The 25,258-nt window shown below is 36.3% G+C and overlaps 1 protein-coding gene across 4 annotated transcripts in view; it reads right to left on the bottom strand.

The window, feature by feature from the left end:
- The window catches only part of LOC127516735 (VPS10 domain-containing receptor SorCS1), a 200,530-nt gene extending 176,069 nt beyond the window's left edge, over positions 1–24,461 (bottom strand). For 2 of the 4 annotated variants that reach the window (XR_007931073.1, XM_051901596.1), the window contains exon 1: positions 23,569–24,458. Coding sequence is in view for 2 of the 4 variants with exons in the window: in XM_051901596.1 (XP_051757556.1) it covers positions 23,569–24,252 (684 nt within the window). In the remaining 2 variants the exon portion in view is untranslated. Of the gene's footprint in view, positions 1–23,568 lie in introns of all 4 variants that reach the window. The other 2 variants (XR_007931074.1, XM_051901599.1) reach the window with 2 other exon arrangements.
- Between the last annotated feature and the right edge of the window lie 797 nt (positions 24,462–25,258).

Below are 25,258 nucleotides of genomic sequence, written 5' to 3'. Positions count from 1 at the left end.
GGACTGGCTACCGTTGAGCCACTCTTGCAGCCTTCTTCCTCCTCCTCTCTTTTTATAGTTTGATTGTTCATGTCCTGATTTATAACAATCAAGTGCAGGCTCTGCGATGATGTACTTTAACACCAGCAGGGCTGGCGAGCAGAAATGGGCCCCGTTGATTGCGTAGTACGGTTCACGGACGGGTCTGATGTAACTGAGGGTGAACGCAGTATTTCACACGTGGAAAATCTCATGAGGAAAGGTCTTCAAAGTGACCTGACACTCAAACACGTTTACTGCACCTATAAAACACTCTAATAGTGAGAAGATAAGACAAAGTATGATCTGAGAGGAATAGAAATAACTGACGCTGTCCAGAAATCACAAATAATCACCTTAAATCAGCCACACAAATGGATTTCAAGGTTTAGTTCTAGAAAAAATAAAATTCTATCATTATTTACCCTGATATACCATATACTGGAACACAAAATTAGGAATTTATGAAGATTTTTTACACTGATCTTTCCATGCAACAATCACAACCATCAAGCTCCAAAATAAAAACACAATAAAATGTATCATAATATAATATTAGTATATATAGTGGATGCCTGTTTATTAAAATAAAGTCATTTACACAGTTACTGTCATAACTTGACAAATTTCTTTAAACATATATTAAATAATTAAGACATTACAGTAAATGTCAGTAAATATAATGAATATATAAGCTAATATATTGCATATATTTAGCGAAATGCTCCCCTCTGGAGTTCATTTCTCTAGTAAACTAACATGCTGTGGACACTAAATGACTTGCCTGAGGTAAATGTAATGTTATGTGAGATATTATTCTCAAGCTGTTTTATTGATATCTTTCCACGGTTGAAAGACTGGCTAAGAGATTGATTATACGTAAACATATCTATATGCATAGATAGTCTGCTCTTCTTGTTCTGCACTTTTTCCTGTTGTAGCGGTTAACAAACAGCATTGCATTACCACACGCGCCCACTCCTGGATTGGAGTCTTGATTTGAGTCTAGATTTTTTGGGGGCTGATTCCTTATCATTTTTTTAAATATATTTATTGTGTATAACGTGATGAATATGTAAACTCTGTGTATCTGAACTGTGTGTGAACGAAACCATAATAAAAACTCAAATACAGAACTGCCAACAGTATTCTGCTGCTGTACAAACTGCCGTACGGAACAAGCTGCATCAAGTTTCTTCAAAAGTTTTACTTCTGGGCTGTACAGAAAGGGAAAAAAACATGTTGAGTAAATAATGACAGAATTTAGGGTGAAATATTCCTTTAAAATGATGCCAAAGTAAATAATTGATCGCAATATTCAAGAAATCACTTTTCTGTTTTATTTTTTGAGAAGCGCCTGTCATCACCATGGTGCTCCAGTTTTCATTCCGTGGTATCCGGCTTTCAACACATTTTGTCATTCAAATGTTTCATTGCATATTTCCCTATGCTCTTTGTTCATCCGTTTGCATCTGGGCCCGTATTCCTCCCTTCCGTTTGCTGCAGTACCATCTGCTCAGAGAAGAGTAGTACCTGGACTGGCACAGCTTTGCAGGATGCAGTTGCCTGCCAACCCTGGCTTGGATTGCCTGTGGATGTGCCAGCTGGGGGCCAAGGAGCATGAGCCAGACTGGTGTGAAGTTAGAAGCGCGGTAACCAGCAGGGGAAGAGGAAGTACTGCTCATTTGCCTCAAAATCAAGGTGTAGTGGAGGGCACAGGCGGTCATTTTCAGATGCAGGTTTGGGACACTGATGGCTGTACAGTACACGTAAGGTGATAATTAATGCATGGGTTGACAGCATTAGTTATCAGCATGATATTTCTGTTAGGTTGCTGGGTTAGCATACACTCATTTGTTCACTTATTCATCTGCATGTCTATTTGTCTCTCATTTATGTTCTTGCTTAGAAAAGACTATTTCTAGTCAGCAAAACCCAACAATTTGTGCACTGTTCACTGTATTATTCTTTGGTGACTCCCACAAAAACAGAAAAAAAGAACCATTAAGACATGATATACTATACCGTGATATATTACCACTTTGGGGTATGTACTTTTTTTATTATTAGTTTTTAACTTATTTAGTTATTAAAGTTTAAATTTTATCATTAAAACTTTCCCCACTATTGATGTAATTTTCCGTCATTTATGACAACACTTCCCTGCCATAATTTTCCAGCAATCCATGTTTTCACTGGTATACAGTAGGGGGCACTATTACACATCTTTTGAAAGAGTGCAGAATCTCTGGATCAAAACACAGGCAAAGAAGAAGCAGAAACAAGTGATAAAAGTATTGCTTATACACATGTAAAATAACGCGATCTTCAAACATTAAAGGGTTAGTTTACCCAAAAATGAAAATTACCCCATAATTTACTCACCCTCAAGCCATCCTACAGTAGGTGTATAAGACTTCTTTTTTCTTTTTTTTTCAGCCAAACAAAATCGGAGTTATATTAAATAAATATCCTGGCTCTTCCAAGCTTTATAATGGGAGTGAACAGTAAATAGTAGATTTTGAAGCCCAAAAAAGCGCATCCAGCCATCATAAAAGTAATCCATATGGCTCCATGGGGTTAATAAATGCCTTCTCAAGTGAACCAATGCGTTTTTATAAGAAAAATATCCATATTTATAACTTATAGCTTCAAAATCTCGGTTACTATTCACTCACATTATAAAGCTTGGAAGTGTCAGAACTCCGATTGTGTTTGACTAAAAGAAGACACATAGGATGGCTTGAGGCTGAGTAAATTATGGGATCATTTTCATTTTTAGGTGAACTCTCCCTTTAAACAGCATATAAATCAAAACTGTCTAACGTTACTGAATGAAATGTCAACCCAGGAAGAGGTATAGGACTGTGCAAGCTTTGGGGGTGTTGATGGACTCGATCTACTCCATCTATGTTTTTATCATCATTCTGGATGTAGTCTCAGTTTTTTGTTTAAAATGTAGCTTCTTTTTTTTTTTTTTTAGATGAAACTTTCCCACATTCAAGTGTTGATAAAAAAGAATGCAAGCTAGCTTTTCCTGAAGAAAAAAAAAAGAATCCTAAAAACACAAAAAAAAATTTGTATGTGTGTGTGTGTGTGTGTGTGTGTGAGAGAGAGAAAAATAGAGAGAGAAACGTCAAACTTTGACAGAGGAACAATAATGCATAGCCTCTATGAGCTTGAGAATGTTTGGAAAGTCATTATTTTTGCAATTTGGTGCCATTCTGAACTTGAAATCTCCATATTATTCTAGTCCTTGTCTTACGAATTTAATCAATGCTGCATATTACTGTGCCCAAGTTTTTTACAGCTTAACATCCATACTGAAAATCAATGGACATACAGATGGACTCCAGTTGGCATGCTGCCCATTCATTTAATTCAAGAAATATCTAGCAATTTTTCTAGTCCACATTATTGAGTCTGAATGGAAAAAATAAACCTAATAAGCCTAAAGTCAGGGTCAGAGGAAAAAATAAGTTTCAGACAACTTAGCGCAAGCTTATGAAATTAGAGTCAATAACAAGAATTACATTACACCAAAGGATATTTTTTCAAAACTCTATGATTCATTTCATCTAAAATGAGGCCCTATCTATTGGCATGAACTGAGGACTTTCAGGTCAACTGGTCAAAGGTTTATAAGGAAATCAAAATTTAAGGACACACAATCAGAGGCCACGCATGTTCTTTACGGAGTGAGAATTAAAGAAGGATCTGTGGGCTTGAACATAAAAGCAACACCCTGAGAAATCGACTCTTTCTCTTTCATTTCAACATCTCTCTGTGTGAATCCAGACGGCACTCATTTCTACAGCCTGGATGACTTTCAAGTCACCAGCAGATCTCCACAGCTTCCTCTACCTCCCCAATCTCTCCTCCACCTATCAAATGAATGCTCTGTGATGCCTATTTAACTTAAAAAAATAAATTATTGGAGTATCAGGCAGACCACCTGGTTCAATAAATGATGAATGGGATGAATCGATTAATAATGCATTGGAGCAAGTCTTCTAGTCTGTTTGATTGGCAGTGCTAAGAGACTTAAAAGGGGAGGATGTGACACAGCCGGTCACAAGAGTTTAGCTACCAAAAAAATATTTCTTTCCTCTTTCCCCCCCACTTGTGTCAGGCTAACATAAAATAATGCACTATGTTCTGTCACACCACAAACAGCATTAGGTGCCATGTAACTTTGTGAATAGTATACATCTGTTTTCTTCAGCATGGATCTTCTCAATTTCTCTAAGATACAAATCACACAACTCACTGGACTGTGACTGATGCTTCCTTTTATCTCGCCTTTCTTTTCGCTTATCTTGTCGAGAGTGCGAGCGAGCGGCGGCGGATGCGTCCCAACCTTTTAGCTTCCCAACCTCATTTTCCCCCCATAGTGAAGTGCCCCATGGGGGCGTGCGGATAAATCAATTAATCCTGATCTCTTTTGCCAATCCGAAAGGCCTGATCGCTAATGATCTGCGGCCTGTTGCGGTTTAGCACTTAACCAATTCATCATCTCTCCACCTGCACTTCCCACGCTGTTTTACATATAAATTACAGACCGACGCAAGGAAAAAAAAACAAACAGATTGGACAGTGCCATCTTTATTCCCCGGCCCCCTGGTTTCATTTTGCAAAAACATTAAGACAGTGGAAATGAAAGCTGATGGAAAGGGAGATGAAGGAGGAGAGGGATGGATACAATTATCAGATGCCTATCATCACTTACTGCCGCCTCGGAGTAATTTAAAATCATGTACACCTTCACAACAACATGAAGACACACTTCAAGGCCAGAGAAGATGTGAAATGTAAAACCTTGTTACATTTAAATCGTCTGCTAAGCTAGAGAATATAAAGTGCCTAGCATATATTAAAGCAATAAGCCATGGGTCGTGAGCTAAAGTGATTTCATCACGGGTAAAGAGTGTTCTTTAGCACAAGATGAAGCAGAGCTGCCAAAAAACTATTTAACTGTGGTAAAATCACTGTAGCTCATAGACTCAAGTAGATTATTGCTTTTATAAGACACTGAATATGCTAAATGACACCAGTGCTAAATTTTTATTACTGATCAGAATTAGGGCTGCACAATTCATCTAAATGAAAGCGAAATTTGATATTGCTTAATGCAATTATCAAATCACAAAGACTGTGATTAAATTGAATATGTATATGCACTGTGTGTTTCAGAGCGAAGCGATGCATTGTGGTCCTAATCTGAATCACACGAATACCTCATGGTTCAGTGTTTTTTTAGTGTCTCAGAGCAGCTCGGTTACAGTTTGGATCACTTTTAACCTGCATTTGGAAATGCAACATGCGCCAACCATCTTCCCAACCTTTAAAGACTTAAGGACTTGCGGTTTTCCACCAAAATAGTTGTATTGTAAAAATGATATATATATACACAGTACCGGTCGACAGTTTGGAAACATTACTATTTTTAATGTTTTTGAAAGAAGTGTCTTATGCTCATCAGGACTGCATTTATTTGATCAAAAATAGAGAAAAAAAACAGTAATATTGTGAAATATTTTTACAATTTAAAATAACTTTTTTCCATTTTTATATACCTTAAAATATAACTTATTTTTGTGATGCAAAGCTGAATTTCCATCAGCAATTATTCCAGTCTTCAGTGTCATATGATCCTTCAGAAATCATTCTAATATACTGATTTATTATAAATGTTGGAAAAAGTTGTGCTGCTTAATGTTTTTTTTTTTTTTTCTTTTTTTTTTTTTCCATAACCTGTGATACTTTTTTTCAGGATTCTTTGATAAATAAAAAGTTAAAAAGAACAGCATTTATTTAAAATAGAAATCTTTTGTAACAATATACACTACCGTTCAAAGGTTTGGAGTCAGTATTTTTTTTTTTTTTTCAATACTTTTATTCAGCAAAGATGTGTTAAATTGATAAAAAGTGATAGTAAAGATTTATATTGTTAGAAAAGATTTCTATTTTGAATAAATGCTGTTCTTTTTAACTTTTTATTCATCAGTGAATCCTGAAAAAATGTATCACGTTCCAAAAAATATTAAGCAGCACAACTGTTTTCAACATTGATAATAACTGAGATTCAAATCATCATATTAGAATGATTTCTGAAGGATCATGTGGAGTAATGGCTGATGAAAATTCAGCTTTGCATCAGAGAAATAAATAAAATTTTAAAGTATGTTAAAATAGAAAACCATTATTTTAAATTGTAATTATATTTCATAATATTACTGTTTTTTTTTTCTATATTTTTGATCAAATAAATGCAGCCTTGCTGAGCATAAGAGACTTCTTTCAAAAAGATTAAAAATAGTAATGTTTCCATCTTTTGACCGGTATACTGTATATTACTATTATTATGATGATGATGATGATGATTTTATTATTATTAATATTATTATTGTTATTATATTTTTCTTAAATGCTTGATATTTTATTGTATACACTTTAGTTTAGGGTCCAATTCTAACTATTAACTAGTTGCTTATTAGCATGCATATTACTAGGATATTGGCTGTTTATTAGTACTTATAAAGCATATATTAATGCCTTATTCTGCATGACCATATTCTACATCCCTTAATCCTTAAGTTTAATACTTAATTACCTTACTAACTATTAATAAGCAATAATTAGGAGTTTATTGAGGTAAAAGTTGTAGTTAATATTTAGTTAATAGTGAGAATTGGACCCTAATCTAAAGTGTGACCAAAATTTGTATCTATTATTCTTATTCTTATTATTGCTGCTGTTGTTGTTGTTGTTGTTGTTGTATAGTCCTGTTGATATACGTTCACAATTTTTGGTAAAATTTTGAAGCCCTACAAGTACAACAAACCAGGGGGGAAATGTATTTTAAATCACAATTATATTTTTCCCCAAAGCATGCAACCCTAATCAGAATACCCATTTTATAATAAATTAGTTTGCTGAATACAACTTATTAATGTAATTAAGAAGCAAACTTTGAGTGTGACAGTTTTTAGTCAAAACTGGATCCGTAATTTAATTATTAAACATTTTATAAGAGGCTGTTGATGAGCGCTTAAGCCGTGTGGAATCATTTAAATTGATAATGTGTTTGTTTTGAATATAAATGACCGGTGGAGGAGGTAATGTCTCCTAACAGCCATGGGAACAGTGACACTTGAAGGTACTTGATCAAAGCTACGGCTAAGAGAAGAGCAGTCTTTTAGGGTGTACTCATACTAGGCTCTCTCAACCGTGTCCGAGCGCGTTTGACCCCCAAAGCCTGGTCCGTTTGACAAGTGTGATCGCTCCGTTCTGTTCCCGGGTGCACTTCGTTTAGCCGTCCCTGGCCCACTTGGAAGAGGCGGGCCAGAGCACGGTTCGGTTGGGCTCAAGCGCAGTTTGCATGCAGTGTGAGCGCGAACCATGCCTGAGCACGGAACAGCTACTACTTTTGGGTGTACTCACACTAGGCACGGTTGCCTTGAACCGAGCCCAAGGGCGATTGTCCCCCCTCCCCACTCCCCCAATGGCCTGCACTCACATTGCCCTTAACGTTCCGTGCCGGAGCACGCTTACGTCATATACAATGCAACTTTTTGAATGGAAGAAAACAGGAAGAAAAGCACTTTCGCTATGCTATTGCCTAATGAATTTATCATTTATGCCGCGCAGCAATTTTCAATAGCACGTATCAGAGGATTATTATGAAGGCAGCTGACATTAATGGAGGAATTTGCAGCTTTGCTCGCAAACTACAATTCCTGTTCATCAATAAGGTGAGAACCAGACCCGTTGTTAACCCACATACACTCGATTTAATTACATTAGGCTAATTGAAAAGTGTACTATCCAAGTAGTAATAAAGATGTTTGCCATCGTAATGATGACAGTAGCTCCGGCACGGTTAGCGCTCACACTGCATGCGAACCGCGCTCGAGCCCAACTGAACCGCGCTCTGGCCCGCCTCTTCCAAGCAGGCCAGGGATGGCTAAACGTACTGCGCCCGGGCACTGCTCAGAGCGATCACACTTGTCAAACGACCTGGGCTTTGAGGGTCAAACGCGCTCGGACACGGTTGAGAGAGCCTAGTATGAGTACAACCTTTGTGTGTACAACTGTCATCAATACAAACATCTTTATTACTACTCTGATAGTACACTTATCAATTCATGTAATTAATTTGAGTGTATTTGGGTTATTAGGGGTCTGCTTCTCACCTTATTGATGAACAGGAGTTGTAGTTTGCGAGTAAAGCTATAAATTCCTCCATTAACGTCAGCTGCCTTTGTTATAATCCTCTGATACGTGCAAGTGAAAATCGTTGCGCGGCATAAATGATAAATATATTAGGCAGTATCTTAGCGAAAGTGCATTTCTTCCCGTTTTCTTCCATTCAAAAAGTTGCACTGTATATGACGTAAGCGTGCTGCGGCCCGGAACGTTAAGTGCAGTGTGAAAGCAGGCCAGCGGGGGAGTGGGGAGGGTGGACAATCACGCTCGGACTCGGTTCAAGGCAACCGTGCCTAGTGTGAGTACACCCTTAGTGTTCTTGAGGGAAGTGAGGTAAACATGTTTGGACATAAGCAGATGCGGCAGGTGCAACCAGATGTCTTCATCTATCTCCGAAGTGTCTTTTCAAAGACGTCTCACACAGATGGGCCTAGCCTAATACTGGCAAGCACCATACCTCAATCTTTTCTTTTCTTTTTTTTTTTTGTTTGTTTTTTTTTAATCTGAGCTTGCATAAGGCGGTCTGCTACGCCACTTCTGTATGCAAATTACATTCAGTGCCACTGAAAAAAAAAGGGTTATGCTGAAGAAAGTATCAAATCAACGACTCAACCAATCAATTTGCACATTGCTTTTTTTTTTTTTTTTTTTTTTTTTTTTTTAAATGTTTGGTTTGGCAGGCCTCTTCAAAGGAGTCAATGGATGTTATTTTTTTTAACATGACTTATTTAATACATTCATTTACACCTTCCTTTGATATGTCATACCTTTAAAGAGAGGGAGCTGCATTCTTCCACAACAGCTGTTTGATGTTGCTTTCAAGAAAATATATATTTTGCTTTTTTTAACTGCCGTTGACCTGACATGAATGCTTTATTGTGGATGTAGCAGCATGTGCATTGTGCCTAACAACGGACTTTAGCTGTCACTTTATTCATAATATAGCACAACCTTTAGATATCACAATCACTGCTAGCGGGATAATTCACGGCCCAAAAATAAAAAAATAAAAAAATAACAAATACAAATACTCTCATCATTTACTCACTCCTAGGTCATTCCAAACTCATATGCCATTCTTTCTTCTGTGAAACACATAAGAAGATATTTTGATGAATGTTTCAGCTGTTTTTGTCCATTTTATAAAAATCGAGAAAGTCCAAATCTTTTAAGCTTCAAAAAGGACATAATTTTAGGGTGATCATATGGATGCCCTTTATGCACATTTCACATTAAATATATATTTAAAAAATCATGCTTTGGTAAATCATAATGACATGAAAAGTCATAAAAGTCAAAATTATGACAGTCATAATTATGAGAAAAACTGTTTAGTTTATGACAGATAAGTTATAATTATGTGATAAAAGTGAAAATTATGTGAGAAAGTTCAAATGAGGAGATAAGTCAAAGTCAATTATGACACTGAGAAAAATTTTACTTTTTATGTCTTAATTTTGACATTTCATCTCATAATTGACTTATCTCATAATTAGCTATGACTTTTTCCTCTAATAATTTAGACAGACTTATAAAGCAGGATTATATGTCATAACTATGGCATTTATGCAATAACTATAACATAGTTTGTTAACATTTTTTTCTTATGTGGTAGAAATGAGCTTCCATTCCTTTAAAAAATTGGAATAAAACAACACTGTTGGTGTCTTTATCCGAGACTATCTGGAATATGTTTAAATTTACTTAGTCTCAGCAATTTCGGATACCGCTCAAGGCACTGCTGTCTCTTTGAAATTGGACAACAGTTTGTTCATTTTGCCACTTGCAACAGCTCTCTGGAACAAACATCCTTTTCTGAATGCAGAGGGATTCTCCATCCCTCCTCTACCCTACGTCTGGCCTATTAAAAATGTCCACTAAGCCAAATCTAGTTCAAAAATAGGGACAGGCCGCTGCATTTTCAATTCATTTGGGCCTCTGCATCAATGTCTTAAAGCATTTCCCAGTTGTTTTTGGTTGTCAGCTAGTTTGGAGGGTGTGAGCAGGTTTGGGTTGTAGCGTGGCAGCAGCCAGTATTGAGGTGTTGCATGTTTAATAGCATCTAGAGGGAATGTCAATTACATGTGTAAGATTGATTTGGCTTTTCTGTGCTCCACAGAGATCCGCGTTGATTCCCTCAGACTGTATCTCACACCCCGTCTCACCCTAGCACTTACACACACACACACACACACACAAATACATCAGTATTTTTCTTTTTTTCATATATACCATAATAATTACTTGAGCACACAACTTGTCATACCATTTGTGGGTAACACTTTATTTCAATGGTCCACTTTCAACATTCTATAAGTAACTTATAAGTTACAGTATTAATAACTGCTAACTCTTTATTTTGATGGTTCCACAACACAAATTCTATTGACTATAAGTAGCTTTGCAAGTACATGTCAACCGAACCCACACCTAACAGTCTACTATTGAGAATTATTTGACATGTAGTTGAGAAATTACTTATAGTTAGTAGAATGCCTAAATGGACATTCAAAATAAAGTGTAACCCATTTTTGACATGAATATATATGATACCTCAAATCATACGCAGCAATCAGAATTACACTTTCCACCTGGTGGACAATAAAACATTAAGAATCTGAACAGAAGGAGATCTAAGCCATGTCTAGTTACCCTATCGTTTCTATTGAATCTATTGATTTCAATTTGACATTATGTTTTCAGTCGCATTTATTAAATACAGTTTATTATCATCATTTATTAAATACAGTCATCTACTTAATATGAAATGATAACATTTTGCTCCGTTTGCAACTTCTGCTGCAAACTTGTTTCGAAGGGTTACATAATGTTAAATAAGACTACACTTTAAAACCTTAAATGAATACATTTTCTGTAATTGTTTAACCATTATTTATCATGTAACATTTATTTTGTTTGCCATGGGACACAAAAGGCACTTTCTCAGTATAGTCCTATGCTCTGACTGATACAGAACCATAAAATACACCAAAAAACAAAAATGACAGCAAATGTATTCATTCGCTGTAATCCAAATCTTTAGAATCTGTACGATTGTGAGGAACAGATCCAAATTCAGGCCTTTATTCTGCGATCTTCATCTCCATTCTCAATAGCGATCTTAAACGTCAAATCCCGCACTTATGAATTCAAAAATTACCGCCTCAAGAAGCTTTACGACACATTTTACAGCAGTGTGCATATGTGCATATTTTTAAGAAATGCTTATTGATAGGTTTAGAGGTAGGAGTGGGAATAGTGGCTCAAAATATCATTTTAATGCTATATTGTTACTAAAATTGCCATTTTCCTGCACTTATCTGTCCATTACTTTGTATTCTTTTAATATTCTCTATAAAATGGTTATGTTTGGGTTTGGGGGTAGGGTTAAGGAATCTAAAAAATTGTCTATAAAATGGTAAAAGGTCAATTATACAAATATCTTTATGATATAAAAGATTCGTATATATTTTTTATAAAAAAATTTTTAATAATGTTTGTTTAAATGTTACCAAAACCTCCATTTTGTACGTTTCAGCATCTATCCAAATGTACAAAAAAGTTTGCTTTATATGTGTAAATGTTATGTATTAAAGGATTAGTTCACTTTAAAATGAAAATTACTCCAAGATTTATTCACTCTCAAGCCATCCTAGGTGTATACGACTTCCTTCTTTCCGATGAACACAATCGGAGTTATATTAATAAAAATGCTGACGCGTCAAAGCTTTATAATGGTCGTGAAGGGGAAAGATATCCATATTTAAGTTAAATATCTAGCTTCCGCCAGACCGCCTTCTGTATTCAACTTATGAAAAAAGCATAACTGATGTTGTGTCAGTTATGTTTGTTTTTATAAGTTGAATACTGAAGGCGTAGGACATAGCGTAAGCGTTTTGAACTGCGAGAGGCGTTACACTTTCTTCATAAGTTGAATACAGAAGGCGGTCCGGTGGAAGCTAGATATTTTTCTTTGTAAATTGAGATATTTTACTTTGTAAATACTTTGTAAATCCGATTGTGTTAATCAGAAAAAAGAAAATCATATACACCTTGGATGGCTTGAGGGTGAGTAAATCTTGGGGTAATTTTCATTTTAAAGTGAACTAATCCTTTAATGCCTATGTATTAACAATGAGACCAGACTGAATTACCAAAATATCATAGAAACTTGAAGGTGGGCTCTTTTGACAAGGAAAACCACCTGACAACCACCAAAAAACACCCAAGCAACCACCTGGAACATCCTGAAACTGCATGGCAAAACCACTCAGAACTCTTTAGCAACTGCATAACCACCCAAAACACCCTAACATTGTGGTGCCAAGTTTTGCACAGGAAAACACAACTTATATGTTCTTCGGAAAATGATCTACTCTTCAATTTCACATAAAGTAAGCATTAAATATAATTTTAAGGGAGTCCATTGCCCCGTGTCACTCTTTTGAGCATTTCAGTCGAAGCTTTCTACACTCAAGAATTATTCTATATAACATTTTTTCATATTAGGTGGTTTATTACCAGACATTTACGTGGATTAATCCCTTAACTGCCATTTAGTCTGAAGTAAATCATAACACAGATGTCAATATCACCAAATTGCTTTGCTCTTGAGAGGAGAAGAGAGGTAATAATCGCTGGCAGTATGCGAGGCAATAGCAATAATGGCTTTATTCAGATGTTGTAATCTCAGTAGATCTGTGAAGTTTAGCCACGGCATTTTCCAGCATGCGACGGCTAACTCGCACAATTATCACAATCATTCATCTCATCTTTCAGCATGATTTGCTTCTACTGAAAAAAAAAAAAAAAGTTTTCTTTGGCATTTTCACTTCTGTTCCTGAGGGCTACAGATTGCTTGAAATTCAATTTGTGCCACAGATATACACAGAGCAGGCTGCCTATGGCTTTCCCACTGCATTCTGGGATACGGAAACCCCTGACTAGCTTTAAGTACTTTCTAGCACTCACCCCTGTCAAAAAGAATGAAATGCATGCTGGGAGAAAAAGACTTATGTGTGTTCTCTCCACACAGTGATATGTCACTCTTGTTTATCTCTCATTCTGTTAGACGTGTTTCTCTCGCTGTGTCACTCTCTCTCTACTCAGAGTCATTCAGTTAATGAACATTTTGAGAAGATCACTTTTTAACACTTACATTTGGCTTGCTGTATTATTTATCACGAAATACAGCAATGATGTTTACGTTGTCATTAATTGCTTATCCTTATTAGATGCAAATGAACTTACTCCCATGTAAAAGTGCCACTCATTCTGAAATTTTGTAAACACAACACAACAACAGAACACACATTATTTTCTTATTCGGAGAGCCACACATAGGTCACATAAGTTTCACATTCAAGACTGTGGTGTGTGTGTGTGTGTGTGTGTGTGTGTGTGTCAATACGTCTTGGTCTTTATGAGTCATACAGCAAGGTGTAATCATGACTACATAAGAGGTTATGCTACCTTGAGTCTGACTAATACACTTGTGTTGAACTGAAATTGAATCTAATATATTGAAAATATATTGCAGTTTGACTACACTGTGGAACAACATATGGAGCTGAACAAGAAATAAAGTCACACTTACATAAGGGAATAGACAAGTCCACGATCTCATAATTTGTTTTTCATCGAAAAGCAAACACTCTTCAGAACTATATATTAAACAGAGTGTGATTTTACGAAATAATCTAACAAAACCTTTTAATAACATAATTTACCCACAAAATATATATTTTTTTTTTTGCACTGTGACAGACAGAGAAGTGGGGTTCAAGCACTTTAAGGCCTTTAAGCATACACGTAAAAAGGTATTATGTTTTATTTAGCAAGCATGTAAGCACTTAGATCATAGATGGACAAGATAATTTACAGTCAATCAGTCAGGCAGTTTACTAAGGAAATACATGGTTTTTAAAGTTTTTTTTTAACCGTTGTAAAAGTTAAAAAGCCAGCTGTGGCCCGATGTCCATAAAAGTTTCCATGCTTCTTTAGAATCATGTGACGCATGTGCACATCAATTTCATGAAGTTCTACGCAAATCAGGCAGGAAGAGGGCCATTTTCAGCCACATCATGGGATTTACCATAGAAATACAGCATCTTTACAACTTTTTAACAGTTATAGCCCCACCTATGGACCAATCTCCATAAAAGTTTGCATGCTTCTTTAGAATCATGTGCCGCATGTGCTCACCTAATGATGTGAAGTTCTGAGTTTTCGTTTTGGAATGATAGGCTTTTGGGTAGACTTGGCCACGCCTATTTTCTAAATGACCCTGCTATATTCAACATTTTTTGATAAAGAGTCCAGAGAATTGTGCCGCAGTGGTTTTATCGAGTTTGAGCCAAAAACGTAGGACTGGTTCGCCAAAGTTGGTCCTAGAGGCAAAGTCTCTCAGAATGAGGACTTCTACCATGTGGTATGAATGTCATGGGTGTGTGCGAAAAATCGCATGATATACAATCCTTTACACAAGTGAAAAATGCAAAGGCACCCCCCAGTGGGCCTATTTCTTTCAATTTTTTCACAGGCATCTAGGGCCGTGAGTCAAACAGGCCTAGCGAGTTTCGTTCCGATCGGCCTCCGTTAACCTTGTCTGATAGAGGCTCAAATTTGATTGGCCACCACTGGCCATGTTTTTTGAGATATGTCCTCAAAGGTGGTCTTGGCACCTTGGACAAAGACACTGCATGCCAATATTCAAGTCAATCAGACTTAGGGTTGCGTAGTTATAGCCATTTTTAATTTTTTTCCCATGTTATAGCGCCACCAAATGGCCAGTCACCATGCCCTTTTTCATGCAACCACAGAATGAGCTCTTACACATGCGTGCCAAGTTTGGTGAAAATATCTCATTCCATTCACGAGTTATAGCCATTTTAGTAAAAGTGGCTCCTCCCACTTCAAACGTTTTGGCGGCCTTTAGAGACCATGAATCAAAATTTCAACTTTTTTTGATAATTACTGACAATCAGACTCCAGAGAATATTGCTGCACTGGTTTGGTTCCGATCGGGCCAAAAACCAAGGACTAGTTTGCAAAAGTAGGTTTTTAAAAAAATCCAAATACCCTGAAAATTTCGCTGATTTTGATAAGGCACATGAGCCTACGCCTAACGGTTTAGGAGTTATGAGTTATTTCATACTTTTCACCACTGTAGTGCCCCTGTCAGGCCGATCAGGGCGAGCCTTAGTGATGTTGTAGATTAGGGGTGTCATACCCTGCTCCTGGAGCGCTACCGTCCTGCAGTTTTCAGTTCCAACCCTGCTCCAACACACCTGTCTGTAATTATCAAACAGCCCTGAACAACATAATTAGCTGGTTCAGTTGTGTCTGATTCGGGTTGGAGCTAAAATCTGCAGGTTGGTAGCCCTCCAGGACCAGGGTGGGACTCCCCTGTTGTAGACGGTGTGAGTACTACCAGCCCTCAAAGTTCCAACTCTCTATGACTTACGGTTTGGTCTGCCTGATCACTTTTAGGGGAGAATGCTGATCCTTGGAAATTTTAACAATTACAATAGGGTTTCAGCACTACGTGCTTGAACCCCTAATTATTTAAATTGTATGTTTATATCATGGTAATATTTAATTTCATTTAATTAAATTGCATTTAATTATATTATTTAATTGCTAGAGTAATGAGAATCTAATTAGAATAATGGGAATAAAAAAATATTGTAATTCTAATTGTAAACAAATTTAATTAATTGTCTTAAAATTGTCTCTTTCTTTGATTTTTTCACTCTGTTAGAAGAAAAATAGTAAGACACATAGCTATCAAACAGATAAATTTTTTATGCTAGTTCTAAGTGGTCTATTGCAATGGCACTCACTTTACTAGTGAGCCAAATAACATCCTGAGATTTGAATGACTTAAAAGAATCTCTCTTCTGTCCCCTGTAAGAAACCACATTTTGCCTATAAAAAATCTGCTACATTAGTCATTCAGCTTGTTCCCAGTTCACTGAATATGTCTTGTCATTTCACAAAGTGAATTTCTGGATACATAGCAAGCATCAAGCTAATGCTCTGATATTCACACACCTTTCAGCATTACTTTAAGATGACCATTAGGCACTGTCCAGCTAACAGAGCAGTCAAATAGAACACTGCACTTGTTATAGCACAGCATCCTGGGAAAGAAATGTACTTTTGACCTTTTCACTAGCAGTGCTTTATACTACTAATACATTCATATTCACATTACACTTTGAGTTGAAATGCCAACCAGCAAGTCCTGAACAATATGAACTTATAAGTGGCTATCTGCTATGGAGGAACAGCAGAAAAGATTCAGTCCTTTTAATTATAGTAATCAAGGTAGTGAAGAAAGATTACAGACGAACTACCATAACTACACTCTCAAAACACTTAATGTATAACTACGCCCTAATCACTAAAGGGAATTAAAACCTTATTATAAATCATTTTAAGCAAAGAAAGGTCTATATTCTTGATTAGCACTGCTAACATTTCCTTATGTTGGTAAGTTTCAGCAAATCAATTCTTTTGAACTGATGATTTCAATGATTAAACTCAAAAATCAGTGATTTAAATGCTTGAAATCACAGTCAGTGCTTGATATGTATATATATGAAAAAATGTTTGCAGGTAGTTTAAATATTTTATATTTTATATAAATATTTAAATGGAATTAGATGTAATTGATACAATCGTTATTTGACGTGCCAAGTTCGTTTCAAAAGGTAGTTTGCTCTATTTTGAACGCTATCGTAGACATCGGTGTTTAAATACTAACTTAAAACATATCTCAGTACTTCTGTAATAATGTGAATATTTGTAACACAGAAATAACTAACGTGTGATTCAAAACGGCTCTCTCTGGCTCTGGCAGCACGAACACAGATTTGAACGTCCCGGTATGATTTTGTCAAAGGTCTAATAGATGCGGGAGAATCGTTGTCATTAATAAAGTAGGATCGCGTGGGTGCTTGAATCGAGATTGCGATCTTTTTAAGATTAATCATGCAGCTCTAATACATATATATATATATATATATATATTCATTTAAAGTTTTTAAGTAAATCTTTAATGTTTTCCTTCGAGCAACAAAAAAATGCATTTGGCAATCAATGTAATAATGAGAATAGTTTTCTGAATTGGCACTTAACATCAAACATGAAGCCTACAGGAGGCCTATTTTATGCCATTTTCTTTCTTTTATGACATGTTTGAGAACAATAAACATCACTGTGACACTTAGGGGAAAATAAAATTGCAGACTAATTTTATTCCATTATCTTCACATTACTCTTGCATTATAAAATTTCTTGCTCGAACGGTCATGCTTGTTAGGAAACCCCTGCTGAAGCTGCCATTATTCATCGATTAATTAGTGAATTTGAGAGAGAAAAAGAAAGACAGAACTCAGGTAGGGCCAAACGAATGGACTAGGTAAGATGGCTATGAAATCATCAATCAGAAATAAACATTCATAATAAAAATTCGGTTAAAGTCAATATGAAAACAGAACTGACAATATCACTCTTAGATAAAAAAAGGGTTCAAAGTTTCTTGACTCAATTTTAAAGAACCTTTTTTTGTCATAAAGGAGAAATGCCTTATACTTTCATGTTTAACTGATAAAGTATGTTTATGAGCTGATTAACTGATAACATTTATTTAACATTAAAAATGAATTAAAACAAAATTAATTAAACCTAAATCCATAAAGTTCTATAAATGAAGTGCCTGACAGAACCCTTTAAGGTTATAAAACCTTAAACTTTTAAACTTTAAACTTTTAAGAGTGTGTTTATTTTCTTTATACAGTACATGTTCCTGGTCATAATGTGAATGATTCATCTGTGGACGTAATTTCAAAGAAAAGTCTCATTGCAAAGGTAAAATATGTTACAAATGCCATTTTTGTGTTAACCATAACTGTACAATATTATAAACACACAATAATTTTTTTAAGTATATCTGGCACAACCAAATACTCATTTATAGTGAAACTCACAGAAGTACTCCCACATAAAAATGGAAAATCTGTCTTTACTCTCTCACATGTCTTTCCAAACCTTTTTTGTGTTCCTCAGAAAAAAGAAATCATACAGGTTTTGGAACAACATAATGGCGAGTGTATTTAATTTTTGGTTAAACTATTCTTTTAAGGTAGGAGTATTTGTGTGAGCTTTACTATCAATAACCACTTGGTTGTCCAGATAATCACTTTAAAGGGGTCATGACATGGATTTCTGTGATGTCAACTCTCGGAGTGTTTGGCATGGTAATGGGTATGACGATGTTGATATGTTTGGTCTTGGCGGAACAGATCTGCTACGCTGCTGCTGCTGTACAAAATAGCATACATGAATTATCTGTAGCAGATCTATACAGGTGGAGCTGGGGAAGGTGGAGGGTTTCTGAAGGGTGCTGCACTGCTAAGGCAAAGCTACCAAAGTATTTTGAAGGTTGAGCACGCAAGCTCACTATATATATATGGCTTGTCAGTAAACAGCCACTGTTATGATTGGCTAACATCATTGCATAGGAAACAGTATCAACACCCACTCGCTATTTTAGATCAGATCCAAGAAAGCTGACTGCTTTGTCCTCTTGACAGCAGAGTCAAGAGTGGAGTAAAGTGTATGCGCATGTAGACAGCATCAGTGATTATAATGGGTTATATTTGCTTTTGACGCGAGGCTCGCATCTGGTCATGACCCCTTTAAAAATGATTGTGTATTTATGATATTATACAGTTGTAGTCAATGCAAAAAAAGAAATTCGTAACTCGTTTTACATTGGCAATGAGACCTTTTCTTTGGAATTCCCTCCACCGATTAATCAATTACATTTTGACCAGGAATATATATAAAGAAAGTAAATACACTCAGTTCGGTTTTCATGTTGACTTAAACTGAATTATAGCTTGAACTACAACTGGTTTATAATGCTAGCAATAAGTCAATGTGCCATACTGCTATGAGTTTGCCATTTCCAGTAGGGTGCTACTCATTTTTCAAGAGCTTAAAAAAAATGGCCTATCGAATGTTTGGAATGTGGTTACACTGGAGAGTTATTTGTTTCAACAGGCGAAATTATCTTGAAGGGTAAAATATTTGTGGTGGCTGTTCATTTTTGTCTAGCAAAGGCATTTTCAGTGCTATTTGTCTTCATTTACATTGCTTGCCAAATACTTCATGGCAGAGCTACCATTCATATCAGAAAAATAAAAATGGTTGCCCTTCAGCTGTCCACCCACAGACCCTCGCACAGGATATGTTTTTGCTTTTATTGTTTTTGTTATTTTTCTCACTCTCACTTTGAAATATAAAATATCTTTTGAGTCTAATGTTTCCAAGTTTTAACAAGTTTGTGCATTATTTGTGTTAGGGGTCCAGAAAGGACACTGAATACCAAGATGTTTTAGTGGTGGAAGACATTAGTCCTGGCATTATTGTTGACATATTGTTGAGTCTTTCAGAGAATAAAACATATGGGGTTTATTACTCAATAAAAAGAAATACAACCTCAATATCACTCAGGTTGGATATAAGGCACTGTTTGGGTAAGGTTGGGTTTGCAAGGCACTATTCGTTATCAAGCTATATTGGAAGCCCTGTACAAATAAAAAGAATCACCAACTTGAGGGGGGGAACTTGAAACAAGGAACTTGAAACACAGGAACTTGAAACAACTCCAAACCTATCATGATGCTTTCCACATCTAGCAAACCATCTTGCTATACAGGCTTGAATCAAAGAGACAGCATTGACTGCAGAGTATGTTTTTAACCATCCAATTAATTGCATTTTAGACAGTCGGTTACATAGTGTTATAAGATCAGATATATTGCTCTTTCCCCTTACAAATGTTGCACTAAAGGAGACCAGAAATAGATTTGAGCGAGTTAACGGCATTAGCGTGAGACTGTGTCACATATCACAACTGGTGCTAGTTGCATATCATACAGGGTTCTCTAGAACTTTTTGCGTCTAACTTCTTACTAATTGGCTACAAAAAAAAAGTCGATTCTCTCCTTCTTCTTGCTGACAAGAACTTTGCACTTAATCTGACTCCAATTTCAAATGATTATTACATTTAGATTGTGTTTCTATTAATTTAGATATTTGATTATTCTGGGTATCCCATATTTTCAATTATTCGTTCATTAGGGACCCGGTATTGCACAGAGAACTTACACCGACAGTTCTGATTTTAGACAGAGGATGGAGGGTGAATATTTTACCTTTAAGTCAGCTGTGCTCTGCTTGCTCATAACAAAAAGCATAATTTTTGTATATTCACGAAAACTGCAACTTACTTAGGCAGTGATAGTCAGAAATCGAAAAAGATGCACCCCATGCTCCATTCATTGAAACTTCTATATGATCTATCCAGATTTGCGGTAATACCAGATTTAAGAATAACACAGAATGTATCAAAAAGAACATTTTATTTGTCAAGTAAAAATGTATTGCTGATTACACAATTAGAAGCCATTTCAGAAATAATACATAACAGTTTGGTTCAGTTTGCAGAACTTAAGAACTTAAGACACTGGATGTGCCACACTTAAAAAAAAAATAATAAATAAAATTAAATAAAAAAAAAAAATTCAGAATCCATTCTAATTCATTATAATTGTCCCAAATCCTTGACTTATTGAGTGTATATTTTAATATCAGTGCAAATATTATAAGTTAGATACCAAGTTTATTATTATTATATTTGATATCTAACTTATTATATTATACATTCTTTTAAGCTTAATTTATGACTCTGGATCATCTATATTTTTTTAGAGATATATATATAGAGATCACGATTCTCCCATGATTCTGAAAACAAAATATAAGTCATCCAAACATTTATTAATTTTGAGAAATACTGAATCTGTTTTTGTGCAAGTGAGATGAGTAAATGTCTCCTCACATTAAATCTAGATCTACAATAATCATCATGCTTACACAGCGCACTTCACCTCTGCACTTACTCCCAATTTCTCTGAACATGGAGATGTCAGTCAATAAATGGGAAAACAAAGCAACCTGTGTTACTTATTTGAAAAAGTAAATTGGATTTTTTTTTTGGGGGGGGGGGAAACTTAAAAGTAGTGCATTACTTTACTAGTTACTTGAAAAAGGTAATCTGATTAGATGACTTGCTTTACTTGTAATGTGTAACCCCCAACACTGGTCAAAACCTATAGCATTATTCAACACTTCTTCAAAAATCTGTTATATACAGCAAACACAGATCCAGCCAACATTAATCCTCATTTCCATTTGCACAATAAAAATCATTATAAACTACAGCTGTTTCTTTATTCATACAGTACCTAAGGAAAGAAACTCCCAGCCTACTCAATTATTCCTTATACTGCAATGACACTGAATACTTAATGAAAGTCATCTTCTCTACTTTGCCCATTGTTAAGTTTCCCTGTATACCTACTGAGAATGAAAAAGACCATATATATTGAACCTACTGAATATGCTATTCATACAGCACAACACTAGGAAAATTCAATTAAGGGATATGATAATAGCAGCAACTCTGAGCCAAAATGATTGAGTTCTGCTAGTGGGACATACTGAAGTTCATTCCCCTGAGGTTCCTCTCTCCCCATATCTGTCCTGAAAGTTTTCAGTGGTTGACTGTCATCTCACTAACTAATGTGTCGTGTTAGTGAGTACAGTGTTTAAATTAGAAAATGCCCTCAGAATTTACCTGAAGGCAAGAAAACATCTGCTCTGACAAGCGAGGGAGGGAAAATATAATGGGGATGAGGAATTATATCTGAAATGTACTTGCTCTGATCTAAAATATAGCACAGGAGAATTGTGGAAAACGCTCATTATGGCTCATTGCAAAGCAGTCATTAGTAAATTATCACAATACAGAAAGAAAGAAAGAAAGAAAGAAAGAAAGAAAGAAAGTGTACTCAATATAAAATGCAATAGTAACCTAAATGTAACATCTGTGAATAAAATTTAGTGTTGAAGGGTCTAAAAGAGTTATCAGTGCATTATTGATAATAATTATGGTAACACTTGTACTTACTATAGTAATAAAAGTAAATTATGCATAATTACAAGTAACAAACCCTAAACCAAACCCTAACCCTAACCGTAACTCTATAGTAAGTACATGTAGTTAAATAATATTACTCTGTACTTATTTGAGTAGTACACTGTAACTATGTCCCCTTAAAATATAAAGTGCAATTAATTATTATCTAATTATTAATAACAGACTCTTTAAATGTTGTATTAAGATAGCTCATATAGCATGCTCATGAGACATGTAAACATGTAAGCAGCCTGATGGAAAACAAAAGGCCTAATTTATGAAAAAGCCTAAAGTCCCATTATAAAATCTGCACATTTTAAATTAAACTAAAAAAGTGTAAGTGAAATTTTAAAAGTGCATTGTTTATCCCTTGTTCTGCACAATTGCCTAAAAACTGTGTCATCTTTGCAATTTTATATTTGGTGTTGTTAATTATGTTTTATTGGGCGATACGAAGAGTAAAATACATGAGTTTACTTATCTGATAATCATTTAAATGGGTTTAAATCACCACCAATATACCAGAGATCAGAGTGCAATGTGTATAAAATATAATTACTGCTCATTCTGAATGAAGTGGGTTTCATTCAGTTATTCCCACAATATCTCTGCTAAAATGTTTCAGGTAACAAACAAGACCCATGCACCACCTAAAAATATCCCTGCTGAAAAAAAAAAAAAAAAAAAGAATCCAGCCAACATAAGATGATGTGCTGTCTTAGCTGGTTTGAGATGGTCTCATAGCCTGGCCAAGCTGGTGTTTAGCTGACTTAGACAGTAGGCAAGCTGGTCTGCTAGCCTAACCATCTTAAAAGTGCCGAAAATCCCTTTAAAACCAGCCACCACACCAGCCTGGCCAAGATTAGAGAGTATTTTAAGCTGGTTTAAACTGTTTTTAAATGTATTCACAGCAAGGATACCAAAGCAACACAGTTGACCAGACTCAGTTGACGCTTAACATTCAAAAGCATGAGATGCTGATGAGCCAATATCTCAACATTACAAACAATCATAAGTGGGAAACGTGTTGCACAGGAAAGTGCCCTTCATTTTGCCAGGGTTAATCAAAGACCATGTCAGTTTAACAAATAAAAAACTGGCGTGAAACGCATATGAAGCAATCTCTTGGACATCAACAATGGACATCTGTTCGTCTCTGCTCCCCAAACCCCTCACACAGCCTTCACACACACGCACTTTCGGAAACACTCATTTAAATGTAGGGATATAGTGAAATCTCAACAGTGTTTTCACAAATTAACCGCATGGTTTTTATTTCCACTTACGCTGCTGTTTTGGCCGGACCAGTGCACCATAGCTTGGTTGTGAGCGGAATCCCCTGTCAGTGCAAAGGTAGAGCTGGTAAGTTTCAGCTCCTCCTGTCGTGATGTGGCCGTTCTCCGCTCTTCCCTGTTCCACCTCAGCTCAGAGCGGGGGACTCTGCGCGCAGCCCGCGCGGTGCTGTTGCCAAAAGCCGGTGGCGAGCGCGCACCTGGGGACGAGCTGGGTCCCTGGGTGCTTCTACGCACTCGGTGATGGGGATCTCCAGGGGTTGAACTTGAACCTTGTGAACCTGCCCGTTTGAGATGATGAACTTTGCCATTACTGCGCACCGACTTCCATTTATCATCGGGTGGCATTTTCTCTGAGCGAAGCCTCTCTGTATTCCGTTTACGCACAGAGTGAGCGTGTTCGCCGTTGTCGGTTGCGCCGTAGTCGGGCTGAGCAGTTTCAGCACCAGCCGAATTAAACAGCGCCGTTGACCCGTCTCCATTTTTTCCACTAACTTTACCAGAGTCGACACCACTGTCCATCCTCACCAGTAATTCCCGACCGCTCCACTTATCCAGCAGGTGACATGACCTGCAAGTTATCACTGTTTCGGTCACAGGAACCGAAGCGAACAAAACCAAAAGCAGGGTGCAGAAAGCACTGACATTAACCCGGCAATATCTGATCCCTCTCTCCATCGCTGATAACAACAGGATACAGTGTCCTTTCCCTCTCTTTAGCGTCAGTTATTGATGGAAACAAGTCCTCATACAAGTTGCAGCGCGGCGAGGCAGCCACAGTTGAGATGTTGTGGAAAAGTGTGATTCAGCGAAGCGCTCCAACTTGAAGGATTTGATCAAATGAAGCTCTCCACGCACTGAGGGGAGGAGCTCGGGGGATTACAGAGAGCAAGACCATAAAGACACGATTCTTTCCAGTGACACAACATTCATATTCACCCAGACATTCTCCAACAATGCATTCTGCAATAAAATATAATACGGACGCAATTTGAGTGATTTTGCTCGTCGCATTGCTTGTCAGTGACGGAACTTTCAGACGAACACCAAACGAATTTCACTCAGAGCTTGAGTAAATTTTATCACGGGTAATTCGCATACTAATAACCCGAGAGACAAGTATGACGTTTGTCTGAATGTGGAAGTTATTAGCTTAGGCTACTAACAGGCTAGCAGTGTGCGAATTGAATGACTTTAATTTCTGTTAGCAATTTCCTCGCAGTCTCGGCACCGAATTGTCAAACATCTTAAAACATTTTAGTGGTATACTTGTCAAATGTGATATAACGTTATAAATAATTACAATAAGCCTACTTATATGTTTTATCGATGTTGCTATGCTACCATACGAACGCTATAGCGTCTATTTAGTGTTCTGACGAACTTATAAAACTGTGGTGGTTAATGAAACGAGAAATATATATATTTTTATTTTTATTTTTATTTTTTTTAAATAATATATCTATCTGTCCCCGTAAACGACCCATAAATAGAAACGGATATCAAGGATTTACCTAAGAATTTCAATTCAAGTTTAATTTGATGTTCTCGCACGTCTCGGGACAAATTCACATTCTCCACAGCATCCTTTGGATCGATGAGCGAATTGCAAATGGATCTGATGAGCATCAATCAGGTTTTTGTGTCTAGAGCTGTGCTCCAATTTCAAGATAACAAACTTAAC

The sequence above is a fragment of the Ctenopharyngodon idella genome, chromosome 1 (genome assembly GCF_019924925.1).
Source record: "Ctenopharyngodon idella isolate HZGC_01 chromosome 1, HZGC01, whole genome shotgun sequence".
Classification (NCBI taxonomy): domain Eukaryota; kingdom Metazoa; phylum Chordata; class Actinopteri; order Cypriniformes; family Xenocyprididae; genus Ctenopharyngodon; species Ctenopharyngodon idella.
The sequence above is the reverse complement of the archived record's forward strand: the minus strand, read 5'-3'. Positions and strand labels throughout refer to the sequence as shown.